The 24,824-nt window shown below is 39.4% G+C and overlaps 1 protein-coding gene and 1 long non-coding RNA gene across 2 annotated transcripts; both read left to right on the top strand.

Annotated features, from left to right (window-relative positions):
- The first annotated feature begins 945 nt into the window (after positions 1–945).
- prtfdc1b (phosphoribosyl transferase domain containing 1b) lies at positions 946–12,129 on the top strand. Its single transcript, XM_053505210.1, has 9 exons — positions 946–1,072; positions 4,279–4,385; positions 5,129–5,312; positions 6,998–7,063; positions 8,524–8,541; positions 8,636–8,718; positions 8,895–8,941; positions 10,767–10,843; positions 11,023–12,129. Exons 1-9 carry the CDS (start codon positions 1,028–1,030, stop codon positions 11,068–11,070), a joined length of 675 nt encoding a protein of 224 aa, XP_053361185.1. The 5' UTR covers positions 946–1,027; the 3' UTR covers positions 11,071–12,129.
- Positions 12,130–18,767: 6,638 nt separating this feature from the next.
- LOC128529501 (uncharacterized) lies at positions 18,768–20,789 on the top strand. The gene is made up of 3 exons (XR_008361058.1): positions 18,768–18,884; positions 20,518–20,574; positions 20,666–20,789. It is a non-coding gene; the product is annotated as an uncharacterized LOC128529501 (long non-coding RNA).
- The last annotated feature ends 4,035 nt before the right edge of the window (positions 20,790–24,824 follow it).

The following is a 24,824-nucleotide window of genomic DNA, read 5'->3' as shown; positions in this document are numbered from 1 at the left end:
TATATATATATATATATATATATATATATATATATATATATATATTACAGAATAATTATTTTATAATATAATAAACAGGGGTTTTTATTGTATTATTTATGAGTGAATTATTGTGTGATGAATAAAGGCTGAGCTGAATATGTTATCTAAAATTATTCAAAAATATTTTTTTTGCTTAAATAAAGATTGTTTTTTAACTAGCTGTTTTTATACATGATGGAACTGGCTAATGCTAGCTAGTTAACACAGAGTGCCTGGATTCGCAAACTACAGCAAACTACATCGTAGAAGAATTTCTCTCTGTCTCTGTATAAATTCAATGTTTTGTGTCATTTTCAGGTTTTTAATCTCTGTCTCATCTTTTTGCTGACTATTTAAAATCAACCAGATACCTGCAGTTAGCTTCTTAGTGAAGCCAGATGTTTTATGTAATGATGTAATGAAACTTAAATATAATTGTATAATATAGGCTAATTAATTTTGTTTATATTTATTATAAGTGTTTTTATTGTATTATTTATGAGTGTATTATTTATAATTGTATTATATAAATAGCTAATACACTTATAAATAATACAATAATATAATTACTTTATATGTTTTATTTTGTTTGTCATTTTATAATTTTATTATTCAATTTTAGAATTATTTGATACTATAATCATTTAATTATTGTGTTTTATTTCATTACAGTTTGTGATGTTTATTACACAGGGAACAATCCATAGTGTATTCTGAAAAACTTTCCTTTATTTTTAGGACTCACAGGTTCACCCAGACCCCCTAAGTGTTCCCCCTCCAAAGAAGGACAAATCAATAAACAAACAAACAAACAAACAAACAAACAACTCTTACTGTGTTCTGGCTTTAATCTTTGTCTTTGATGTGTTTAATGTGAGAAACTGGAGGTTCCTGTTGGGCGCTTGGTGTTGTCTGCGCATGCGCGGAGCTGTTCGAGCCCTGGCGGCCGTGAAAAGGAGCTTTGTTCGGTTCCGAGTGAGATGTGAACCAGCCGAGGATCCGCAGCATGGCCGAGCCGAGGGAGGACACACGGACACACAGGGGCGTCGTGGTAAATTCACATGTCTCTCTCTGTCTCTCTCTGTCTCGCGCTGTGTGTGTCTCGCGCTGTGTGTGTGTGTGTCTCGCGCCGTGAGAAAGTGAAAGTGCCGTGGGAGAAGTTTCAGGAGTTTGACAAGTTTCGCGTGATCGTGGGATCCTGCGGGGGTTTAACTCTCTGTACTGCGGCTCTGTAGGGGTTTAGAGGTTTACACTCATTAAATCATTTCAGTGTTGGAGCTTCCTCTAAAGCACGAGATTAAACTGAAGATATAAACCATATATGAGGATAAAATATACTTTTTTTTAATCCTCAGAGTGAGAACACAGGGGTTACAGTAAGCCTCTTATCCGAATTCACGCGGTGACGTCACTCAGAGACACACTGCGTTGCCAGGATACGACTGAACAATAAAAAAAAAAAACATTTTAAAGTTTTTTTTTTTAAACAAAATTGAATACAGAAACAGACCGCACAGCTCACATGCTCGTTTTTGCACATTTGTGGTACAAATGAAGTTAATCTGGAAGCATCCACACCGTAACCTCACCGCTCTTCATCCTGTCCACATGGCACCATCCATCCTCATCATCAGTGTCCACAACTCTCAGAACCGGGGTCACACTCTGGGATCAGATTCATACTTTTAAAAAACACCACCCGTAGACTGTGGGAATTGAACCCACGATAGCTGGTTTGCGAGACCAGAGCTCTAACCCATGAGCTATGGAGCCCTGTTCACTATGGCCTCTACTGAAGCTCCAGGTCAGGCAAGAGCTTTGAAGATCCTAACAGTGTTCTTCAGCAGCAACAGATCTGTATATAACCCCATACACATTTATGCCATGTCCACATGTAGCTGGGTCATCTAAAAAACTGAGATTTTTTTTATTTTTTTTTATAATTCGCTCCACACGACCTTGTCCACATGACGACGTAAAACACCCGGTTAAGTGCTGTCAGGAGCATCCCTAATCAAAAGGGGGTCAATCCAAAGCCTAGTCAAAACATCATCACAACTTTCAACATCACAAGTTCCCGGCCTGTACAACAATGTCCGGGTTTTGTTCAAAACCGCCGTCGCTGTTTGTGTGGTCTGTGTCTTCAAAGTTCTGTATGTAGTAGCGGTGAGCTGCGTCGTCCATTCAGGCTCCTCTGTTTGTTAACGTATTGTGCGAGTACCTGCGTGTGTATGTGACCGCGTGTTAAAAGTCAAGTAAGTATCGTTAACACAGTCACTGGTTTACGTAAAGTCCGCCATTGCAGAAAATAACCTTATAAATAAAGCTGACGTCAAATCAAGGAGACTAGCACACAGGCAATGACATCATCGGCCCACAATGTGACGTTACGACAAGCCAAAATCTCAGTTTCCCCCTGTATACACAACACCACTGAAAACAGGGTTTGGGAAAATCTTCTCTTTAAAAGGAGTTTTCCCAAGGCTCAGTTTTTATCGACCTTAAACTGCGTAGAGAAAAATCTAACTTTTTTTAAAATACCCAGCTACATGTAGACATGGCCTAAGATCTTATTAAGATAAACAATTTTCACTATGCTCAGCAGGAAATCAGTTATTTTAGGTAATTTGCCAAACGCCCCCAATAGAATTTGATATACTACTCCTAGGGGATTTATTTGATTGGTACCAAACCGGGCCGATATGAAATCAAACCACTGAGGAAGCAAAATTGCAAAGGGATTCTTGATATCTCAACTGGTTCAGCCATAGCGATGCCTTAAACTTATATGCCGAAAAGTTGCTAAACCCATTTAAATGACAGGGCGTAAAAGCAGCCATGTTAGAAATAAGAGCATCCAAAAATATTTGTCATCTTGCACCTTCAAGGTCGGGTTTCAATTCCCGCCCTGTGTCTGTGTGCATCCTTGTGTTTGGTTGATTTCTTCCGGATACAGATTAGCCTAACTGGCCTTCCCAAACTTCCTGTAGTGTATGAATGAGTGTGTGTGTGTGTCCTCCAATGTATTGGCGCTCTGTACAGGGTGTATCCTGCCTTGTGCCCTAAGTGTCCTGGGATAGGCTCTAGGCCCTTGGCGACCCTGTATACAAGATAAAGTGGTATAGATGATAAGTGAGTGACTTACAATTCATATTTTTATAAAGGCTTAGCAAGCACTTTGAATAATGTTTATTTTATCACAAATATAAAATGTTAGCTAACACAACAAACCAGCCAGCCAGCTACTTTTCTAACTGAGAAGCTAATTGTTAGAAAAAATATACATATATTTATAGTTATAGTGAAGTTCATCAATATAGTTTATATAACGTTATGGAGCTAGCTAGCTTTCTAAGATTTAAGAAACATTTAACTAACACTAATTGTCCAAATGTTTAGATAAAAGGTTTTACAGGTTATAAGCGTAATGGAGCTGGACTTCTCAGTTATTTTGAACAGATTTCAAAAACTAAGGAAGTTTCCATCTCACACTAACTAGTCGGCTAACTACCGAGCTATCCTACAAAAAAAGCTTTGTAATAGCGTGTTAGCGTAGTTTAAGAAACAATGTTCATTGTGTTACAAAACGCCTTTAGGAGGCAAATTAAAGTTTGGAAACAGAGATTAAAGTGTGTCGTATTGAGAATTAAACTGTTCACTGTAATCCTAAACGAAGCTGCTAGTAATGCTAAGTTTGTAGAAAAGTAACAAAATGGCTTCCGTAAAATCCAAAATGGCTGCCTGAAAAGTCCTACTTTGAGTAGTCCAGCAGGTAGAAAAATCTTACAACCATGAGAATTTCTGCTGGCTTTGTCCATTGAAGTTCATCAACCGGGTCGTTTTTTGTCTGAACACACTATGAAAATAATTTTACTCAAAACAGAATCATCATTAAAATTATTATTGTTTTCATTTCCTTAATTAATGAACAACAAACAAGCAAAAAAAAAAAAAAGTAAGGAAACCTGGAAAGTCAACTTTTCCCCCCTTGAATGATTAAAGATGATGAAACAGCGCCACCACCAGGCAACATGATGTAACTGCATTGTTATTTAAGCTGAATCATCACTTGGCAGATGTTAATGGTGCATGAGGGTCCTGATTACAGGTGTGCATGGAACCTCTCATCAATGCCCCTTCTTCCTGAAATAATAATTGTTTTTGTTTATTATAATATTTTTCTGACCAAGTAAGTTGTTTCTTTTTTAATACAATAATAAAAGAGAAATATAGTTGAAAGCCTTCTTTCATCGACAGATCCCAGATGATTGGCCGGGGTACTGTCTGGATCTGTTCACCTACCCGGAGTATTACAGCGGGGATCTGGACTCCGTCTACATTCCACATGGAGTCATCATGGACCGGTAATAATAAACGAGCACTAACTAACTTCAATTAATTCATGTTCTTTAGTCGCACAGCACTAGAGGTTTGACCGAGATGTTGTTTTTTGCACTATATTACCCAGCATGCATTGGACAATTATGTACTTCTCCCTTGTGCCAATCAGCTAATCAATCAATCAATCAATCAATTACTCTATTAATCAATTAATCTATCGAGCTATCTGACTTGTTTATGAAAGACTGACACGCCATTTAAAGTTATGTTTAATAATGTTATGAAATAAAGATGGGGGGAAATCTACTAAGTTAGGTATCTTCATTCTTTTGTCTTCATTCTAATGTACTCTAAAATATATAAATATTTTTAATTAACTTTAATTTATACATTTTTCCATTTGAAATGGTAAAATTTAGCTGTTCCTCTGTAATCCTGCAGGTGGCACACTCTACACTACTAATGCAGCAAGGCATCCAGTATGAAAGGCAAATTATTTGCTAAATTTGTTTAGAATTGTAACAAAATCTGTGAAAAAAAAAAATCTAATCTGGATACTGTGAAACTTAAAGAATCGCAATACAAATCGAGGTATTGTGTTAATATCGTATCGTCTGCTCCCTGGTGATTTCCACCCTTAGTATGAATTGTGCTCTGGTCACCTCCTCGGCCAATCAGATCCCAGAAGTGAACAGTGCTGTGTTGTGATACAGGAAGTAGCGATGAGAGAAGGTAAGTGTGGAGTGATGTGTGTTTTTGGCGGCAGGACGGAGCGGCTGGCGCGCGACATAATGGACGATCTGGGCGACCACGACATCGCGGTGCTGTGTGTGCTGAAGGGGGCCCATCAGTTCTGCTCAGATCTAGTGGACCGCATCCAGGTGCTGAACCGCAACTCCAGCAGGTCTCTGCCCATGACCGTCGACTTCATCCGACTCAAGAGCTACCTGGTAATTAGACACGACATCAGAGTCGATACTAATATATAATTAGTAAAATAAGTGTTTACAATATTTCACCTGCAACTGCAAAAACAGTGGAACCTCGGATTACGAGTAATGCGGTTTACGAGTGTTCCGCAAGACGAGCAAAGATTTTCAATAAATTTTGACTTGAAAAACGAACAAGTCTTGGTTTACGAGTACCGAGTATCATGTATCACGCATTTGCTTTTTGTTTTGACATCGAGGGTCACGTGATCACAACTGAGCCAACGGTTTTTCTCCCTCTTGCGCTGCGGAATTGTGGGTATACATATAATACAGAAAATGTGTGTGGCCAAAGAAGCTACTTTGGAATGGAAGTAAACGATCTCACTTCCATAAAAAAAATTTTAAGTCACTAACTTCAGCCGTTTTGGAGAGATGATTTTATCTGTGCCCCAAAAATGATAAATAATAATTTAAACAATAATTATTTAAAAACATGAGTATTGATACTAACATTGGTGTAAACCTTTAGCAGTATATGACCTGTAAAAATTTGTGCTTAAAATTTTTTTGGGTAAAATCTTATAAAAAAAAAAAATTCTGTAGTGTCCGTAACCATGTCAAAGTCATGATGCAGTATCTTAACAATTTTTCATTTTAAAATAATACACCGTTTTAGGTTTATGTCATGTGAAATCTAAATTGACTGAGTTTCATCAGAATGACAATTAAAATTGTTAAAAGATTCAAATTTAAAAAGGTACAGACACTGAAACATGAAATTGTATTCATCAAATGTTACTTTTTATCTGATAAAAATATAAATTTGTATGTGTACTTTCAAGTATCATGAAACATGGTGTTATCTAAAAATTCACTTTTTCACGTAGGTAAAACACGTTTTAGCACCGATGCCATGTTTTGGCCATTAGATATATAATATCAGTGCCTCGTTGTGATTGGCTCATGGCAGATTAATCAACATGAAGCAAGACAGATGCACCCGCTTCATTGAGTCAGATCATTTGATTATTCTTTTTGCTCCCAAGCGACTTCAGACAAATTCAAAAATTTACTTCGTTCCTGGACACTTATTTGGCAAATATGTTGTTAGGCCGGGGAGATCGATCCAGTTACGTGTCGTGATTTTTACTCCAAAATCAATAAATTTTTTTATGTTTTTGTTGAGGTGGTAAGATGTTGCAGTTCCTCTATGACCGTACGGGTGCTGCTCCAAATCATTCACACACCACACGGCATCCTGTGTGGTAGAAGCAAATTATTTGTTTAGAATTGTAACTTGTATTGTAACTGTAATTTGTTAAAAGGAAACCTAAAGATGTGAAGAAAAAGAAACTGTAACTTTAACTGTAAACAAGCCAAAGGCTTTGAAGCTCCTGCAATGAGTTTATCAGCCAACAGAGGGAGACAAACCACAGATAATCTTTCTCTTCATGTGTTGAGTTGTATGGAGGAGCTGATGATGATGATGATGATGATGATGATAATATTAATGATTATAGGAGTGATATAATTACTAATACTAATAATATTCAATAAAAATTGATTTAACAAAAATGAGGGGAAATACTATTTTTATGGAATAATTTGCTGGAGTCATTTTTTTGAACACACGTCATTTGAAGTGTTTTGAAGTTAAGCCCTTGTGTGTGTGTGTTTGTGTGTGTGTGTGTGTCCTAATCCAGAATGATCATTCTATGCCGGACATGCAGGTGATCGGCGCTGAGAGTCTGTCTGTTCTCACGGGGAAGGTAAGGACGTGATTAATCACTGTGTCAGTAACGTTATTTCAGTTTGAGCCGTGGATGATGTCATTTCCTTACAGTCAGTCACATGTGTGGAAACATCAAACGTGTTGCTTTTCCTTTGAACAGTGAGTCAGGAGTCAGGACGTGTTCACCCCGAGAATAATAAAGTACAGTATCGGAATTGTTCCTCTTATACCAGAGCTATAATTAGATTTTTAATCATTTACACACTGACTCGGAGGAGGTTTTATCTCTTCATGGTTACGGTTAATGTGAAATCATGAAACGCTGTAAAACACCGGGAGGTGACCAGGAGGAATGTGGAACTTTAAGAACTTCCCAGTGTGTGTGTGTGTGTGTGTGTGTGTGTGAGTCAGTGTGTGAGGAATGTCAGAGCCGTGCGTCACCTCTTTCTCCAACACAGGTCTAAACTTCATGTAGGGCAAAGGTGCATCGTTACAACATCAAAAATAAGTGTTTGTGATCATTCACTGTTATTAAAGGCGTATTATTATATTAAGTGGAATTAGGATTAAGAAATTAGAAAGTAAATTAAATTCCTCAACTCCAGCTCATTTGTATATAGTGACATATAAGGTCAGAGGCAGCAGAGGATGAAATGACGACTGAATGCTGAAAGAAAGACAGAAAGTGAGGTTCAATCAGTAATAACAAACATTCTGCACCTGAACAACTCACACACACACACACACACACACACACACACACACTGCTGCTTTAAAGGCCAGTGTTTTACTTTAACAAGTTAGCACAGGTCTCAGAGCTCCCCCAGTGTGTGTGTGTGTGTGTGTGTGTGTGTGTGTGTGTGTGTGTGTTAATGCCCTAGCTAAAATACCCAAAAGCAAACTCTCTGTTTCACTCCTTCTCCGATCGCGCTGTTTCAGTGTTTATACTGTAGCAACAACCCGTTTGGGGGGATGGGGGGGGGGGGGGCGTTGATGGGGGGGGGGGGGGTACTTCTCTTATATTAGGTCACATTCAGGGGGTGAATCTAATCGGCTTGTTTAAACGCGCAAGAATAAAAGAGTTTGATGTTTTTGTTTGTACACACGGACCGGAGATGCGTCCGAACAACTGAACACGAGTTCTAAGGGGACTGTGTGTAAAAGACGTGTCCTTTAAAATTAGATTTAAAATGTCAGGTTAAATATACAGTCTATCTGTTCATATAAGGTGATGGAAATGTGAAATAAATTAAAGGAACATAATCTATATAAATAAACGGAAGGTTTTGTCGGTATCACTGTTTACATTAAAGATCAGATTATTATTAGATTTAACATTTAAACTCTTTTAACTTTTTCTTTAATTCTCTCTCTCTCCCTCTCTCTCTCTCTGTGTCTCTCTCTCCCTCTCTCTCTCCCTCCCTCTCTCTCTCTCTCTCTCCCTCCCTCTCTCTCTCTCTCTCTCTCTCTCCCTCTCTCTCTCTCTCCTCTGGGCAGAACGTCCTGATCGTGGAGGTAAGACTTTTATAAAAGGATAATTTGGATAAATTTCTTTTTTTTGTTCCTATTTTGCTTGTTAAGTGTGTGTGTGTGTGTGTGTGTGTGTCAGGCTATAGTGGACACGGGCAAGACCCTGCAGACCCTCCTGACTCAGGTCCAAGCCTTTAAACCCAAACTGATCAAAGTGGCAGGGTGAGTGTGTGTGTGTGTGTGTGTCTGAGTGTGTGTCTGTTCCAGACCCTTTCTGTATCTGTCTGTATATCAAAATGTAGTGCCATCACACACACACACACACACACACACACACACACACACACACACACACACTATACAGTAGTATAATTAATGCTGGTGTGTCCTGATTACAGTTTGTTAGTGAAGAGGGGCCCTAATCAGACTGTCTGTCTTCCTGACTGTAAGTATTTGCACCCCTGCCCCACTACACCGTCTCTCTCTGTATATACAGTGGCTTGCAAAAGTATTTGGCCCCCTTGAACTTTTCCACATTTTGTCACATTAAAGCCACAAACATGAATCAGTTTCATTGGAATTCCACGTGAAAGACCAGTACAAAGTGATGTACACGTGAGAAGTGGAACGAAAATCATACACGATTCCAAACATTTTTTACAAATAAATAACAAAGTGGGGTGTGCATAATTATTTACCCCCTTTGGTCTGAGTGCAGTCAGTTGCCCATAGACATCGCCTGATGAGTGCTAAAGACTAAACCGAGTGCACCTGTGTGTAATCTAATGTCAGTACTAATACAGCTGCTCTGTGACGGCCTCAGAGGTTGTCTAAGAGAATATTGGGAGCAACAACACCATGAAGTCCAAAGAACACACCAGACAGGTCAGGGATAAAGGTATTAAGAAATTTAAAGCAGGCTTAAGCTACAAAAAGATTTCCAGATCCTTGAACATCCCACGGAGCACTGTCCAAGCGATCATTCAGAAATGGAAGGAGTATGGCACAACTGTAAACCTACCAAGACAAGGCCGTCCACCTGAACTCACAGGCCGAACAATGAAAGCGCTGATCAGAAATGCAGCCAAGAGGCCCATGGTGACTCTGGACGAGCTGCAGAGATCTACAGCTCAGGTGGGGGAATCTGTCCATAGGACAACTATTAGTCACAAAGTTGGCCTTTATGGAAGAGTGGCAAGAAGAAAGCCATTGTTAACAGAAAACCATAAGAAGTCCCGTTTGCAGTTTGCCACAAGCCATGTGGGGGGACACAGCAAACATGTGGAAGAAGGTGCTCTGGTCAGAAATGCAAAACACTATGTGTGGCGGAAAACTAACACTGCACATCACTCTGAACACACCATCCCCACTGTCAAACATGGTGGTGGCAGCATCATGCTCTGGGGGTGCTTCTCTTCAGCAGGGACAGGGAAGCTGGTCAGAGTTGATGAGATGGATGGAGCCAAATACAGGGCAATCTGGGAAGAAAACCTCTCGGAGTCTGCAGAAGACTTAAGACTGGGGCGGAGGTTCACCTGCCAGCAGGACAACGACCCTAAACATAAAGCCAGGGCAACAATGGAATGGTTTAAAACAAAACATGTCCATGTGTTAGAATGGCTCAGTCAAAGTCCAGATCTAAATCCCATCGAGAATCTGTGGCGAGATCTGAAAACTGTTGTTCACAAACGCTGTCCATCTAATCTGACTGAGCTGGAGCTGTTTTGTAAAGAAGAATGGACAAAGATTTCAGTCTCTAGATGTGCAAAGCTGGTAGAGACAGACCCTAAAAGACTGGCAGCTGTAACTGCAGCAAAAGGTGGTTCTACAAAGTATTGACTCAGGGGGCTGAATAATTACGCACACAAACTTTTCAGTTATTTATTTGTAAAAAAAATGTTTGGAATCGTATATGATTTTCGTTCCACCGGTCTGTCACGTGGAATTACAAACTGATTCATGTTTGTGGCTGTAATGTGACAAAATGTGGAAAAGTTCAAGCCACTGTATATATCTCTATTATAAAACATAATAATTATTATATGTTATAATTATCATTTAACTATTGTAATAATAATAATAGAAGAAGAATTAATATTAATTATTGCTAACAGTATTTATTAGTATCATATTTTATTATTATTATTATTATTATTATTATTATTATTATTGAAATCATTATTTAAATAATAATTTTATTATATACTACTAATAATAATAATGTTTATTATGATTCTCTCTCTCTCTCTCTCTGTCTCTCTCTGCTCCAGATGTTGGGTTTGAGATTCCGAACCACTTTGTAGTCGGCTACGCTTTAGACTACAATGAATATTTCAGAGATCTTTCTGTAAGTGTAAAAGGTTTATCCACTGTGTGTGTGTGTGTGTGTGTGTGTGTGTGTGTGTGTTTGAGTGGTGTGCAAAAAAAGACTGTTTTAAATATTTAAAGAAGTCTTTGCTTACTTGCTGACAACTCTCTGTCTCTTTGTCTCTCTGTCTGTCTCTCTGTCTCTCTGTCTCTCTGCAGCATATCTGTGTGATGAGTGAAGGCGGGAAACAGAAATACAGAATCTGAAGCCCCTGAGTCCTGTGTGTGTGTGTGTGTGTGTGTGTGTGTGTGTGTGTGTGTGTGATATAAGGTCCTCATTAACTATTTTTACTAAAACCCTTCACTACACTATAACTGATACGATGGTGTTTTAGGGCCAATATGGGATTTTTAAAAAGAGTTTAAAGGGAAGAGGCGGAGAATTGGCAAGTTTAAAAAAGGAGATATTTGTGGGGAAAAAAATAGAAATTTTCTAGTTTACAACAAAAAAACCATAATTTATGGGAAATAAACTTAAAACGTTTGTGTTTAAAATTCGCCAATTTGTGTTTTTGGATTTTTTTATCAAGAAGGTAACGACGTGTGCACTTGGCACGGTTGGACAGACGTCACATCTAATCAAACTGTTTCCTTCATAAAAAATAGCCTGGAACTGGAAATTTTCAAGTTTTTAACTAGAAATTTTTTTTTATCTTATCGTGAATTTGTGATATTTTTTTTCTCATAATCTTTACAAATTACAACTTGTAAATTCAGATTTTTGGAAATTCCCCTCCCCTCACTTTCCAACTCCTTTATAACAAAAACCCCATATTGGCTCTAATCATCATATAACTGGACATTGTAATGTAGGTGTGATTGTATGTAAGAGTCTAACGAGATGCTTCATACCAGAGTTTTTTAAAGTCCGCACGGCGGGTCAACCCAGACCCGGACCCAGACCCGGACCTCACATTAGGAGTTCAATAATATAATATAATATAATGTGTGCATATCCTACTGTAAAATAGAACAGTTATACTCACCGATAAAGTGTTAGTTGTGTAGTCTATGTGGAGATGGTTACAGCGCCCCCTGTCTGGGATTAAGGCTAAACGTCCCCTGATTGACGGAAGAAAACTTTAGGTTTTAGTGAAAATTGTTATTTACAGACGTTAGGGCTAGAAAAAGGTACAGAGGGGCAGCCGAATGTATTTGGTCTCAGACTGACTTAAACATAAATTTACATTGCTTGTTTTCAAGTTTAATAAAAATCATCTGCTTATCATTCACGTGGCGAGGCATGTAAACCACACTGACTCTTTTTTTTAATAAATATTTAAAATTTATACAGAATATGTTTGTATTCGAGGCGGTAAAACATTGCAGTTCCTGTACGATCCTACAGGTGGTGCTCTGAACGATTCACATGGCAAATTATTTTTCTTTCTGTCTTCAAATGAATTCTGCACAGTTTGTTCTGTTCAATTTGTTCATTGTTTTTTTATTATTATTATTAAATAAATAACACTGAGTATACTGACAGAGGAAATTTGACTCAATGGGTAGAATGATTCAACATCAAAAACTATAAACACAACCAGGATAAAGCCTTTACTCTAAATGATTAAATTCACAATAACGAACAGCTCTGATGATGACGAGGGGTTTACACACAAGTGTTCGGGCCAAAATGATACTGCAAGAAATCTACACACACACAGACATGAAAAAAGTAGGAGGGTGGAAACCATGTTTATGTGTGTGTGTCGACTCTATTGATCTTAAAGAGCTGACGTGAGGAGCTGCGTAAAGAGCGCAGATTAAGATTAGATTTAATAATATTACGGTAGATGCAAGTGATTAGAAAGTGTATCTGTTCATGTCCACTGGAGGAACGTGGAATATTACATCTCTTACAATCTTTAATGACAAACACACAAATAAGTCTATATTTTTAAATACAGATTGTTTGTGAATATAATATAATAAGAGAAAACAAAATGCAACAATATAAGTACACTGTAAACAAAAATAAGGTACTTGGGTACCATAGTTTAGTAACAAGTTACATACTGTAGGGTTTTTTACCAGTTCTGCATGAAACAGGAGAACACAGGCTCTACTTAGCTTAAAGGTCAGTACAATACCTGGAGACCACCAGCAGCTCATCAGTCTCTTACTCACTCTTTTATATCACAATATTATAACCAAAAAAAAAAAAAAACATTCCATCCACCAGTGTGTCCGAATCAAAAACAGTTCATGGCAACTAGAGTTTGTGAATCTAAGGACAGCGTGTCTCTCCAGGTCCAATAGAAAAGGTTTGGACGGCTTCATACTGTAGATCTACGTCAAGTGCTTTGAGAATTCAGTGCTCGGAGAGGCCAGCCGTCAGCCCTCTGACCCGATCCTCCACAGCAGAGCTCTGGGTAAAGGGAACAAGAACCGTCTTGGAAAGGCAAAGATCGATCAATTTCACAGAATAGCTTATTAGGATCAAAATAAAAGATATTAATAAAAGACACAAAGGTTTCTGGAATTCTAATAATGTTTTATTTCTATCAAGTATCTTGATAGATTTATAACAAGGGTACGAATCATGTACATGAGTAATGTTCAGCCGAATGCATGACTCCCTCGGGTCACGTTGATCATTTGAAACATTAATTGCTCGTCATTTATAAATTACCAACGTGATTAGATCTGTAACAGAGCTCCAGTTAAGGAATCTTAATTCAGTTGCTTATTCCACTTACTGATACACCACCAAGGTAGCTGTGTTCCAGTTATACACGGAATTAGACCTTTAACACACATTTACAAGCTACGCTGAAAACATTTTGTGCTTCTAAATGTGCTGAAAGTAGCGGTATGTGTGTGTGTGTGTGTGTGTGTGTGTGTGTGTGAGATGGTAGAGAATGCTACACACAACCCAAGACATCGGGTGGATTTTGATGTTAGTGGATAAGGAGCAGAGAGGGTTTCAGTGGCACATCACTATATGTATGAAGGGACTGGATCCGCATTATTTAACTGATCTATAAGCATAGACTATGAGCAGAATAAGGCAGAATAATTAATAGACTTTCAAAGACAACATTGGAATTTTGTTCCAGCGGTCACTGTAACTGGATAATGAACCGCCTGTGCTAATGCTAACCGCTCTAAACATTTTAATGTTAAAAGCTCGAGCTGTTTAAGTTCACCAGCAGCTGAACTTGAAGGCAGACAGTGCCATTACTTTTGCACAAATTGAAACCTATTTAGAATCTTTCTGACACTTGAATATGAGTTGCTTTAAAGTTAGAGTCGCTTTTGAGGTCAAACAGCGGCGTTTAATGAACTTCCTGTGCTAATGTTAACCGCTGAGCCAGATGTTAGCGTTAGCCGCGGTCAGTGCAAAATTTTAAAAAATATATAAATGTTTAGGAACGTTTAGTTCCTGTAAATCCAGCCCCAGCCATGGTAAAAACCCGCCGGTTTGCTGTTACTCAAATAAATACACCCACTCACAAAAGTAAGTACACCCCACTAATTTCAGCAAATGTTTAAGTATATAATTTTAAAGGACTATATTATTGAAATGAAACTTAGATATATTTTATAGACATCAATGTGCAGCTTGTATAATGGTACAGATTCACTGTTCTCTGGAAATAACTCAACATACAGACATCATTGTCAAAACAGCCAGCAACAAAAGTGAGTACACCCTAAGTGAAAACAGCTGTACAACTTTAACCATGTTGTTGTTTAATGTTTTTGCATCACGAACAGATTATAATATCGGACAGTTACGACAGTCAAAACATTAACTTTCATCTCTCTCATTGTCCGTACTGCTTTATCCTGTATTCAGGGTCATGGGGGGCCTTGAGCCAATCCCAGGAGACTTGGGGCATGCTGGACAGGGCACACACACATACACACACACACACACACACACTACAGACAATTTGAGAACAACAATTGCAATTCCTAATCTGCAAGTCTTTGGACTGTTGGAGGAAACCAGAGCGCCCGGAGGAAACGCACCAAACATGGAGAGAACATGCAAACTCCACACACACACACCCTGAGGTGGGACTCAAACCCAGACCCTGGAGGCGCAAGGTGGCAATGCTAACCGCTACACCTAAAGTGTTGACTTAAAACTAATATTAGCATTAATTCTACAGAGGCACATGCTGGAGCTACAGTCGGTACCATGAAGCCTAACGTTAGCTAAGCTCATTAGCATATTCCACCATAAGAAGTTGCACCAACAATACAATATTAACTCATTCATCGTTAAACTAGTTGGAGTTTTTACAGTCTACACGTCATTCCACTTACTGTTTGTCTTCTATCGTTTTCTCTCACTAGTCATCATCGTCTCCTTCCTCTATATATAGTAGAATATACTGCCATCATTCACACACACACACACACTATACAGTAGTATAATTAGCTGTTGTGTCCAGTTCGTGGACTGTCTCCCTGACTGTAAGTATTTGCCCCCCTCTCTGCCTGTGTTTTGGAGGTGTTATGATGTTTAAATATCACCCTCTCTCAGTTACTCTACACTGGTGATGTTAGTGGATTTGCGCTGTACCGGTATCCAAGACGACGATGGGGATGGCGGCGATGAGGCCAAGGAGGCCGAGGATAGCGAGGACGGGGATGACAGAGGTGACCGTGATGACGGCGATGACGCCGATGATGGCGATGATGGCGAGGAAGATGAGGTACATAATGCTGATGAGTTCTGGGGATTAAATTTCATTTTAGGTTTATTTTAAATCTGTGATGCCGTTTATGGAGAAAGTTTTAGATATTTAAAGAAGTCTTTCCTTACTTATTATCATGGCTTTGTCTCAAGATGGGAATCTAAAGCTCCACGTCCTGGGTCTCAAACCTGTGTGTGTGTGTGTGTGTGTGTGTGTGTGTGTGTGTGTGTGTAATGCAATAACAAAGCCAGGGCGAAAAACTTTAAGAATGGCACAATTTTTAATTTTCACAAAGTCTGCTGCTTCAGTGTTTTTTGGATCTATTTGTCAGATGTTACTCCGTTATACTGAAGTATATGTATGTAAAGAGTCGTCTTCTAGACCTCTGCAATTCGCCCTGGCATGCTGTCAATCAAGCTCTGGACCACACCCTGACTGATGGCGCAGCCCATTATTAACCTGTTATATCAGGTTTATGTGGGTTATGTTTGTTCCCCCACACGAAACATTCTACATAGGTTCCAATTTGTGCAAAAGTAATGGCACTATTTCCCTTTAAAGTGTTGCTGGTGAACTTAAACAGCTCGAGCTTTTAACATTAAAATGTTCACAGCTTCTATCTTTGAAAGTCTGTTAATTATTCTGCCTTATTCTGCTTAAAGTCTGTGCTTATATATCAGTTAAATAATGGAGATCCAGTCACTTCATACATATAGTGATGTACCACTAAAAACTTAGGGAAACAGGAAAATGTAAAAAATATATATATATATGGTCTACCAAATAAATAAATAGTCATACAGATAATAAATCTTGTTTGTTTATAAATAATCTGTATTCATATGTATAATCATGTTGATAGGCTCTATTTTGTAAAACCTTACTGCCACTGCCATAGACGTCCAAATGACATCCAAAAAAAAAAAAAAAGCCAGATTAGGTCAAATGTCGAACGCCAAAATGACATCCAGGTTGGGTCATGGTTGGACGTCCAAATAGTGGACCTAGTTCGGACGTCGAATAGATGTCCAGAATTGGTCATGGACCGACGGACCCAGTATAGACATGATCTGCACGTCTATCTGACGTCCAGTGTTTAGTCGGTATTGTCTATTAATTCACTCACTCACTCATCTCCTATACCGCTTTATCGCTTTATCCTGTATTCAGGGTCGCGGGGGCCTGGAGCCTGTCCCAGGAGGCTTAGGACACAGGGCGGGGTACACCCTGGACAGGGGGACAATCCATCACAGTCTATTAATTATTCTGCCTTCTTTATTTCAGTCTTGAAAAAGTAGAGCAACACTATACCAGAGTAACATCTGACACAAAGGTCAGAAAAAACACTGAAGCAGCAGACTCCCCCCCTCCCCCCTTTTATTTTACTTTTAAAGTGTGTAATACTCACTGATAAACCGTTAGGTGTGTAGTCTGTGTGCGGACCGTTACAGCGCCCCTGCGCGAGACCAAGCCTCAGCCTTATACTGTCCCCTGTTTGATGTTGTTGTCATGGCAACGTTGACAGCCGGCGAGCGTTTGATGTTTAACGTCACAATCCGAGGCGGGATGAGTTCAGGCCCAGCGGACAAACAGCAACTTACACTCAAGTGTCATCCCAATCAGTGCAAAAGTAATGGCACTGTCTGCTGGTGCTCGTGGTGAACCTGACCAGCCGCAGCCTTTAACACTGAAACCTTTAATAACCAGAAGAGAAACACCTTGTCGGACTGGTTATCAAACTAAATAAATAAAGTGTTTTTCTTCTGATGCCTGAATAAACCGATTAGACCAGGTGAACCTAAAGCACAGCACAAGCGGACACTGGAACAGTGAAAGGATTATGGGGTCACATCCCACGCAGGGTTTATCTCTGGACACGCGGATATAAAACACGCGGGATTTCTCCAGCTGATCCTGGAGAACCGAAAACTGATCCTGAAAAGTTGTTTATTCGTCTTTATTTAAAATAACAAAATCATTACAATTGTAATTTATTTTTAAAAACGAGCCCTAGTCACGTGACAACCTTTGTTAACGTTAATGAAATATTGACATATAAACGCATCTATATCATTATATATATATGACACATTTTTTACATATGTATAAGTATTTTTTTTCCCTGAATATGTTTGCTCTTTTAATCAGTATGTGTTTATGGACTCGTTTTGATAAACAACATGCATATTTTGATATTGTTTGTTTTAAATTTAAGTTCTTTTTTAGGTGATTTTTCAAAATCTTGTCATATTTCACATAACACATTTATTTACAATATTTGTCAAGTGTAAACATTTTGTGTTACATAACAAACCTCTGCAAAATAAATGTGCAACAAAAGAAATATTATATGACAATTTTCATTAATGGGCTTGGTGGCTGTCACGTGACCAGCGTTTATTCTAATAGTAATATAATATTCGATAATAATAATAATAATAATAATAATAGACAAACAGTATACATTTGTGTTGTAATATAATATTTGCTGGAGATTCTGTAGTGGGGACTCATGACGTCATCATACAGTAAAAACAGAAAATAAACTGTGATTTTAGGTCATTCAGGGGCAGGAAGAAAAAATCATTTGCTCCTAACTTAATTTAAAATAACAACATCGAGGCTTAAAGAACACAGTGGGCCAGAGGGAGAATGTTAACGAAAATGAAGAAAATACAGTGTTGCCAAGGCAATTATAAAAGACTGACTACATTATAAAAAATAAATATAAACAAAATAACTATAGTAGGTAAACACTAAAAAAACAAAATATGAATAACAACAATAACTATCAGGTAGGTGTTTAAAGGATGGTGATGTTATTATTATTATTATTATTATTATTATTATTATTATTATGTTTCGGGATGTCCATACTCAGGGTGTGTCTCAGTGTCCCTCTTCAGCAGAGGGGTCTTCTCCTCAAATTATACTCATTCTTTTACTGGTAACTTGGGGATGTTGTGTGTGTGTGTGTGTGTGTGTGTGTGATGATTTCAGTGACTGTCGGACTTTAATCTGGGGGGAGGAATAAACTGCGGCCGCTAGGGGGAGACACTGACCTATTTTTTGTTGTTCTTGTTGCACATTGGGATTGTAACCTGGTCACCGCACGGGGGCGCGATACACACACACACACACACACACACTGATAGAAGACACAGAAAAGACTTATAACGCTTTATAACGCGCTCATTGTGCCGACATTTAAAATCTATGACGGTGAACTTCAAACGCTCGCCGGCTGCCAACGTTGCCATGGCAACAACATCAAACAGGGGGAAAGTGTTCCATTCAGCTCAGCCTTGATCTCGGGCAGGGGGCGCTGTAACGATCTGCACTCAGACTAACACGATTAACAGTTTATCAGTGAGTATTACACACTTCTATTTCCAAGTAGGAAACACACACACACACACACACACACACACACGTGGTATCACTGAACTCCTAATGTAGGGTGTTGGGCGGGTCAATTGTCTGGAGATTGAGAAACCCCAGTAGGAAGTGTCATGTTACACACTTACATGAAATTCAAGATTCAAGCCTTTTACTGTGTCGCGAAATTTTATTTGTCCGTAGATGTTTGTACCGAGTCCAGCAACAACTAAAACACAACTGCAACAACAACAACTCTAAAAAATGTTAAAGCTACTGTTCAGCCTTTCTGTCCGAGCCCTGAGTGACCGGGATGTCTCCCCAGATAGCAGCCACTGAAACAGGTTATGATTTGGGTGATGAGTGTCTTTAATAACGCGCTGTCCCCTGGACCTGTCCAGCTTTTTGTCGAACAGACGGTAATCGAGACGACGGATCGGACCATCAAGGTGTAGAAGGTTTTGCGCAGACCTGGAGACATCATGAACTTCCTCAGCTGTCTGTGGTGGTTACAAGTGCTGCCTTGGCTTCTTCACCAGAGAGGAGATATGAGGTGTCCTGGACAAGTCCTCAGAGATATGGACTCCCAGACACTCGTAGCTGGTCACCCTGTTGCGTCCTGTTGTTTTTGAGCAGCGTGTACTGAGAGTCTTGGTTTCCTTTCCTGAAGTCCACCACCATCTCATTGGTCTTTGAGACATTTAAGTCCAAGTTGTTGTCCTTACACCAAGAAGATAGTGTCACTGTCTCCTTCAGATAAGCTGTCTCGTCGTAGTTCTGGATCAGACCAACCACCACAGTGTCATCTGCGAATTTCACAGTGGAGTTGGAGCTGTGTCGAGCATAGCAATTGTGGGTGTAATAAGAGAAGAGCAGGGGACTCGGAACACAACCTTGAGGTGATCCCATGTTCACCAAGACGCTTTCTGAGATCTCTGGTGCTCTGTTTGTCAGGAAGCTCAGGATCCAAGAGCATAACGAGTGACACAGTCACAGTTCACTGAGCCTCATGATGAGTTGGGAAGGGACTACAGTGTTTAAGTGCTAAGCTATAGTTGTTAAAAAGAAGCCTTAAATAATTCCATTTCCCAGTGTCCAGATGTAAAAGCATACATGGGAGATGGCATCACCCCTGCATCTGTTTTGTCTGTCAGCAAATTGTAGGTGATCAAGGGATTTTGGTAAAAAAAAAAGCAGAGATAGGATCCTTTAAAAGTCTCTCGAAGCACTTTATCACCCCTGATGTTTGAGCCACCGGTCGGTAATCATTCAGACCAGCAGGATTGGAATTCTTTGGAACAGAAATGGTGGTGGACTGCTTGAAGCCACAGTGGACAGGGCAAGGGACATATTAAAGATGGTGGTGAACACTAATATCAGAAGGTCCAGTTATGGTGTACTGAAGGGTTTTGGTGAAAATAGTTAATGAGGACTTATCTCACACACATTTACTCGTAAAGCATTTGGCAGACGCCCTTATTCAAAGCGACATACTGTAGATTTGTACTGTACATTATACATCTGAGCAGTTAAGGATTAAGGGCCTTGTTCAAGGGCCAAACAGCAGCCGATTCAGGGGCTTCAGATTCTCTATTTCTGTTTTCCATCTTCACTCATCACACAGATATGCTGCAGAGAGAGACAGAGACAGACGGAGAGAGTTGCGAAGACATAGTACAAGGTAAGCGTGGCACGTCTTTAAATGTCTAAAATAGTCCCCTGAAATAATATCACATATTTTAAATAAATCTCAAATGAAATGTGATCCCCAGGGCTCCTCGACATCTACCTTATCTTCATCACTGTCCTCGCCGTCATCGTCCTCATCTCCGTCATCCCCGTCAACCCCATCATCCCCGTCATCGCATTCATCATCTTCATCCTCATTATCGTCAAGACCGGTACAGCACAAATCCACTAAATGTAACCACTGTAAATTTACTCGTCTCTGAGTATTATGAGAAGTGATCTTACCTCAAACATCTCTCCAAACCCAACATCTACAGCAGAGCGAGAGAGAGAGTCATAATAAACATCGTAACACTTTATAATATCCTGTTTTTCTGTTTCATATCTTCACTCATCACGCAGGTCTGCTGGAGGAACAGAGCGAGTTCGAGAGAGAGGCAGACCTAGAAAGAGACATGATAACAAGTAAGCAAGGACTTCTTTAAATATCCAAAACTGTCTCCTGAAATGGCATCAGGGATTTCATATAAAGATAAACTGAAATGTAATCCCCAGGTCTCATCGGCATCTTCCTGATCTACTTCGACTTCCTCACCATCCTCGTTGCCATCGCCATCCTCGTCTTCCTCGGCACCGCCCCCCTCATCGCCACCATCGCCACCATCGCCATCGTCTCGTTCCTCCTCAGGCATACCGGTACAGCACAAATCCAAAAACATAACCACTATAGATTTACTCATCACGGAATAGAGAGAATCAGAATAAAGATCATAATAAAGATATTTACAGTCAGACAGAGATGTTAAGGGGGCGAATACTTACAGTCAGGGAAAGAGACTGCAATCAGGACACAACAGTACTAATTATACTACTGTATACTGTGTGTGTGTGTGTGTGTGTGTTGATGTTACTATATTCTATTATATATAAGGGGAAGAGGAGTCAGAGGAAGAAGAAGAAGACAGGGAAGAAGAAGCTGAAGCGGAGGTAGAAATGAACCAGTGATGGAGATGATGGGAAACTGTCTAATTGGGTTAAAGACTTTATAACTGGAAGAAGCATTCAGGTGAAAATAGGCTCAGCAGTATCAACCCAGTGTAACGCAGAAAACGGGATTCCCCAGGGGCGCATGTTAAGCCCATCTCTGTTCTCTAGTATGATAGATAATATTTTTAGAAATATTTCAGCAAAAATCTTTTTGCTGACGGAATCTTTTTTCTGACGATGGGCCTTTATGGAAACGGAGAGGTAATGTTGAACGCATAACCTGAAAACTGCAAAGTGAAGTAAATAAAAGTTTAAAGATAGAGATTTTGTTTTTCAGTAAAAAAAGACAAAAAGATCATGTACTTTACAAGAAAGAAAATCGAGGAATATAATCTAATAGTGTATGGAGAACAGTCTGAAGAGAGTCGTGTCAGATACGCTTATGTAACATTTATGTTTTGATCAGAGATTGACACGGAGAGAGCGTGTAATATATGTGATTAATAGATGCAAAAAAGGTGATACATTTCTTGAGATGCCTTGCAGGGAAAGCATGTGGAGCTAGTATTGAGTTTCTGAAGCGTACTGTATGCTGTACATACCACCATTATAAGAACATGGATGGATTATATCAGTATAGGATGTGGATCAGCGGCTAAGTGTGTGTTGTCAGTCCTGGATATAGTGCAAGCTCGGGTTCTAAGAGTGTGTCTCAAAGCAGTTCAAACGTCCCCGGTGTGTGCTCCCCAGGTTAAAGTGGGTGAAACGCTCTAACACAGTTCGTGGTTAATTATTGGATCAGTCTAAGAGGGCATGGATAAATTCACCCAAGGGAGTGTTGGGAGATGGAAAGGGCTCAGAAGAAAAGCTCTGGTTAGATAGGAGATCAGCTGGGTGTGTTTGGGAAAAATTCAAGCATATTAATAAGACAGCTGAAATTAATTAGCAAATACTATGGATATATCACACAAAAATGTAAAGATAGCGTACAGGTCTTCACAGATGGGTCTAAGAACCAGGACTCAGAGAAAACGGGAGCCGCACTTACTGCACCTACTTATTAATTCGATATCACCAAGAGAACGTCTGATGGTCTGTGTGTCTGTACTGTGGAGCTGAGTGAATTACTGGTGGAGTTAGACTGGACTGAGAAATGCAGTGACTCCGCAGCAACATTAGTACAGGTACAGTCCGAATCCACCAGGATCTTGTGTATCAAATCTGGTTAGCTAACTCAGGAATAGTTAGACAAGAGAAAATTTAAAAAAAGAAGCATTAATTGGAGCAGACAAGAAATCTACAAATCAGACACAACAACCTCTATAGCACCCTATTTATAGTAGTCAAACGGACCCAACAGGACTCTGTGAGGAATGCCACGAAAGTTAGACTGTCGGTCATGTACTGCTCTGGTGCACGAGTACGGTGGCGTGAAATAGTATTTGCCCCTAGGGTTGTTTATAAAAATGTTCAATATTTGTTAAATGATTAAGATCATCTAGCAATGTTTAATACTATACAAAGATAACCTGAGTATGTACAAAATGCAACAAATGATGATTAAATTTATTAAGAGAAAAAAAACTAACCAAATGCATCTGGCCCTCTGTGAAAAAGTAATCCCCCGCCCCCCCCTTGCTAAATTATAAATAAACTGTGCCTTTTTTTGGAAAGAGTTCAATTCCACTTGCCATACCCAGGCCTGATTACTGCCATACCTGTTGAATCAAGAAATCAGCGGACGTAATGTATGTGATTAATAGATGCGGAAGAAATGTATGTGATTAATAGATCAGCGGAAGAAATCAGGGATAGAGGACCTTTGTCCTCTATCCCTGAATGTATTGTGTCTTAGACCTTCCTAAATGTGAATATACCTTCTGTGTAAGTTATAAGTTATAAAAGTAATACAAGTCATTCGCTCCAGACATTTGACTTTGAGTACAAATCAGATCTGGAACTTTGAATAACGAGCTGAAGATTACTGTATACTCTGGAGTATTGGACTCCTTGCACTCTTCCTCCAGGGTGATCGGAGTGCAAGTGCAAGACTTCTAAATCAAGTGTATAACTTTTAGACTTCTACTCAATCTTCATTGCTGATTTTTTGTGACTCTTATTTACCTCCATGTCTACATAATATAAATATTCTATGACTATAAATATTAATATTTTACTTCATTTACACGTCTTTTCTAAATGTTTTGATTGTTTTTCATATGCAAAAATATTTTTGTTTGGCTAGAACAGATTATCAGCATTTACATCCGGAACAGAATAAATTCATATGCCGAGGTACTGCTGTGTGGAAAAACAGTGTGTGTGTGTTAGATAATAACCTCCTGCCCTCTGTAGTGGTGTTGTGGCTCAGGTGAAAGTGTGTGGTTTACAGTGTAATCCTTACAGCTCTCCGCTCTGATTGCAGTAACAGTGTTAAAGCCGCGCTCGCTAATACCTCCACACCCTGCATGTTTAATTAGCTAAGATGTGTTCTGGAGCTAAGAGCTAATTGTTATTTCAAGTGCTTCGAGGTTAAGGTAGCTAATGTGTAATAGAAGTCTGTCTCAACTAAAACACGAGGGATGTTCAAATCAAAGTGGGACTTTTGACTGTACAGAATACCAGAACACAGTCCTGAGAGTAAACACTCCCTTTATGTCTTCATATGATCCCCTGATACACTAATGCACTTATCCCAGTGTTTCACTAGTGCTTGAAGGTTTTCTCAAGGCGGCCTGCTTCATGTCTGAAACACCGGCCTCCCAGGAACTCCTTGGGAAAATCTTGGAGTGAAGTCCTGGAGCGAGGTCAGGACTGTAGGGGGGACGTGTCAATAACTCCCAGCCGAGTTCCTATAATGTCCAAGTGGTGTTGGTAAATGTGTGTGCGTACAGATGCGTCACAGCAACGACTGCAGACCTCAGCCGGGATCGTAATTCACAGACGAACGGCCTTCTTTAAAGTGTTTGCACCATTCAGATGTTTTACTGCAACTCAGCGTCTCATCACCGTACTGTGCTCAAAGTCTTTTTTCAAATGTCAATCATCTATTTTACGCCTTCATTCATAAATATTTGAGTTCACACAAAGATACAGTTAGCTAAAGGTTTCTCCTGTGTTCCTGAAAAGATCTCAGGATCATAAACCGTTAATTTGGTTTAAATTAAAAGCCCTGTATCATTGATAGGGCTTCTGTGTTTCTGTATGAGTTCCTGAACACTGGAGCAGTACCTGGATTGCTAATGTTTCGTTTAA

Source organism: Clarias gariepinus, chromosome 1 (assembly GCF_024256425.1).
Source record: "Clarias gariepinus isolate MV-2021 ecotype Netherlands chromosome 1, CGAR_prim_01v2, whole genome shotgun sequence".
In the NCBI taxonomy this organism is placed as follows: domain Eukaryota; kingdom Metazoa; phylum Chordata; class Actinopteri; order Siluriformes; family Clariidae; genus Clarias; species Clarias gariepinus.
Note: the sequence above shows the minus strand (reverse complement) of the source record. Positions and strands in the feature narration are given on the sequence as shown.

Excerpts from the sequence above, each read along its gene's own strand:
- prtfdc1b (XM_053505210.1), top strand. The coding sequence starts at position 1,028 with ATGGCCGAGCCGAGGGAGGACACACGGACACACAGGGGCGTCGTG. Across the intron at positions 5,313-6,997 it reads TCCGACTCAAGAGCTACCTG|AATGATCATTCTATGCCGGA; the intron begins GTAATTAGACAC and ends GTCCTAATCCAG. Across the intron at positions 8,942-10,766 it reads GACTGTCTGTCTTCCTGACT|ATGTTGGGTTTGAGATTCCG; the intron begins GTAAGTATTTGC and ends TCTCTGCTCCAG.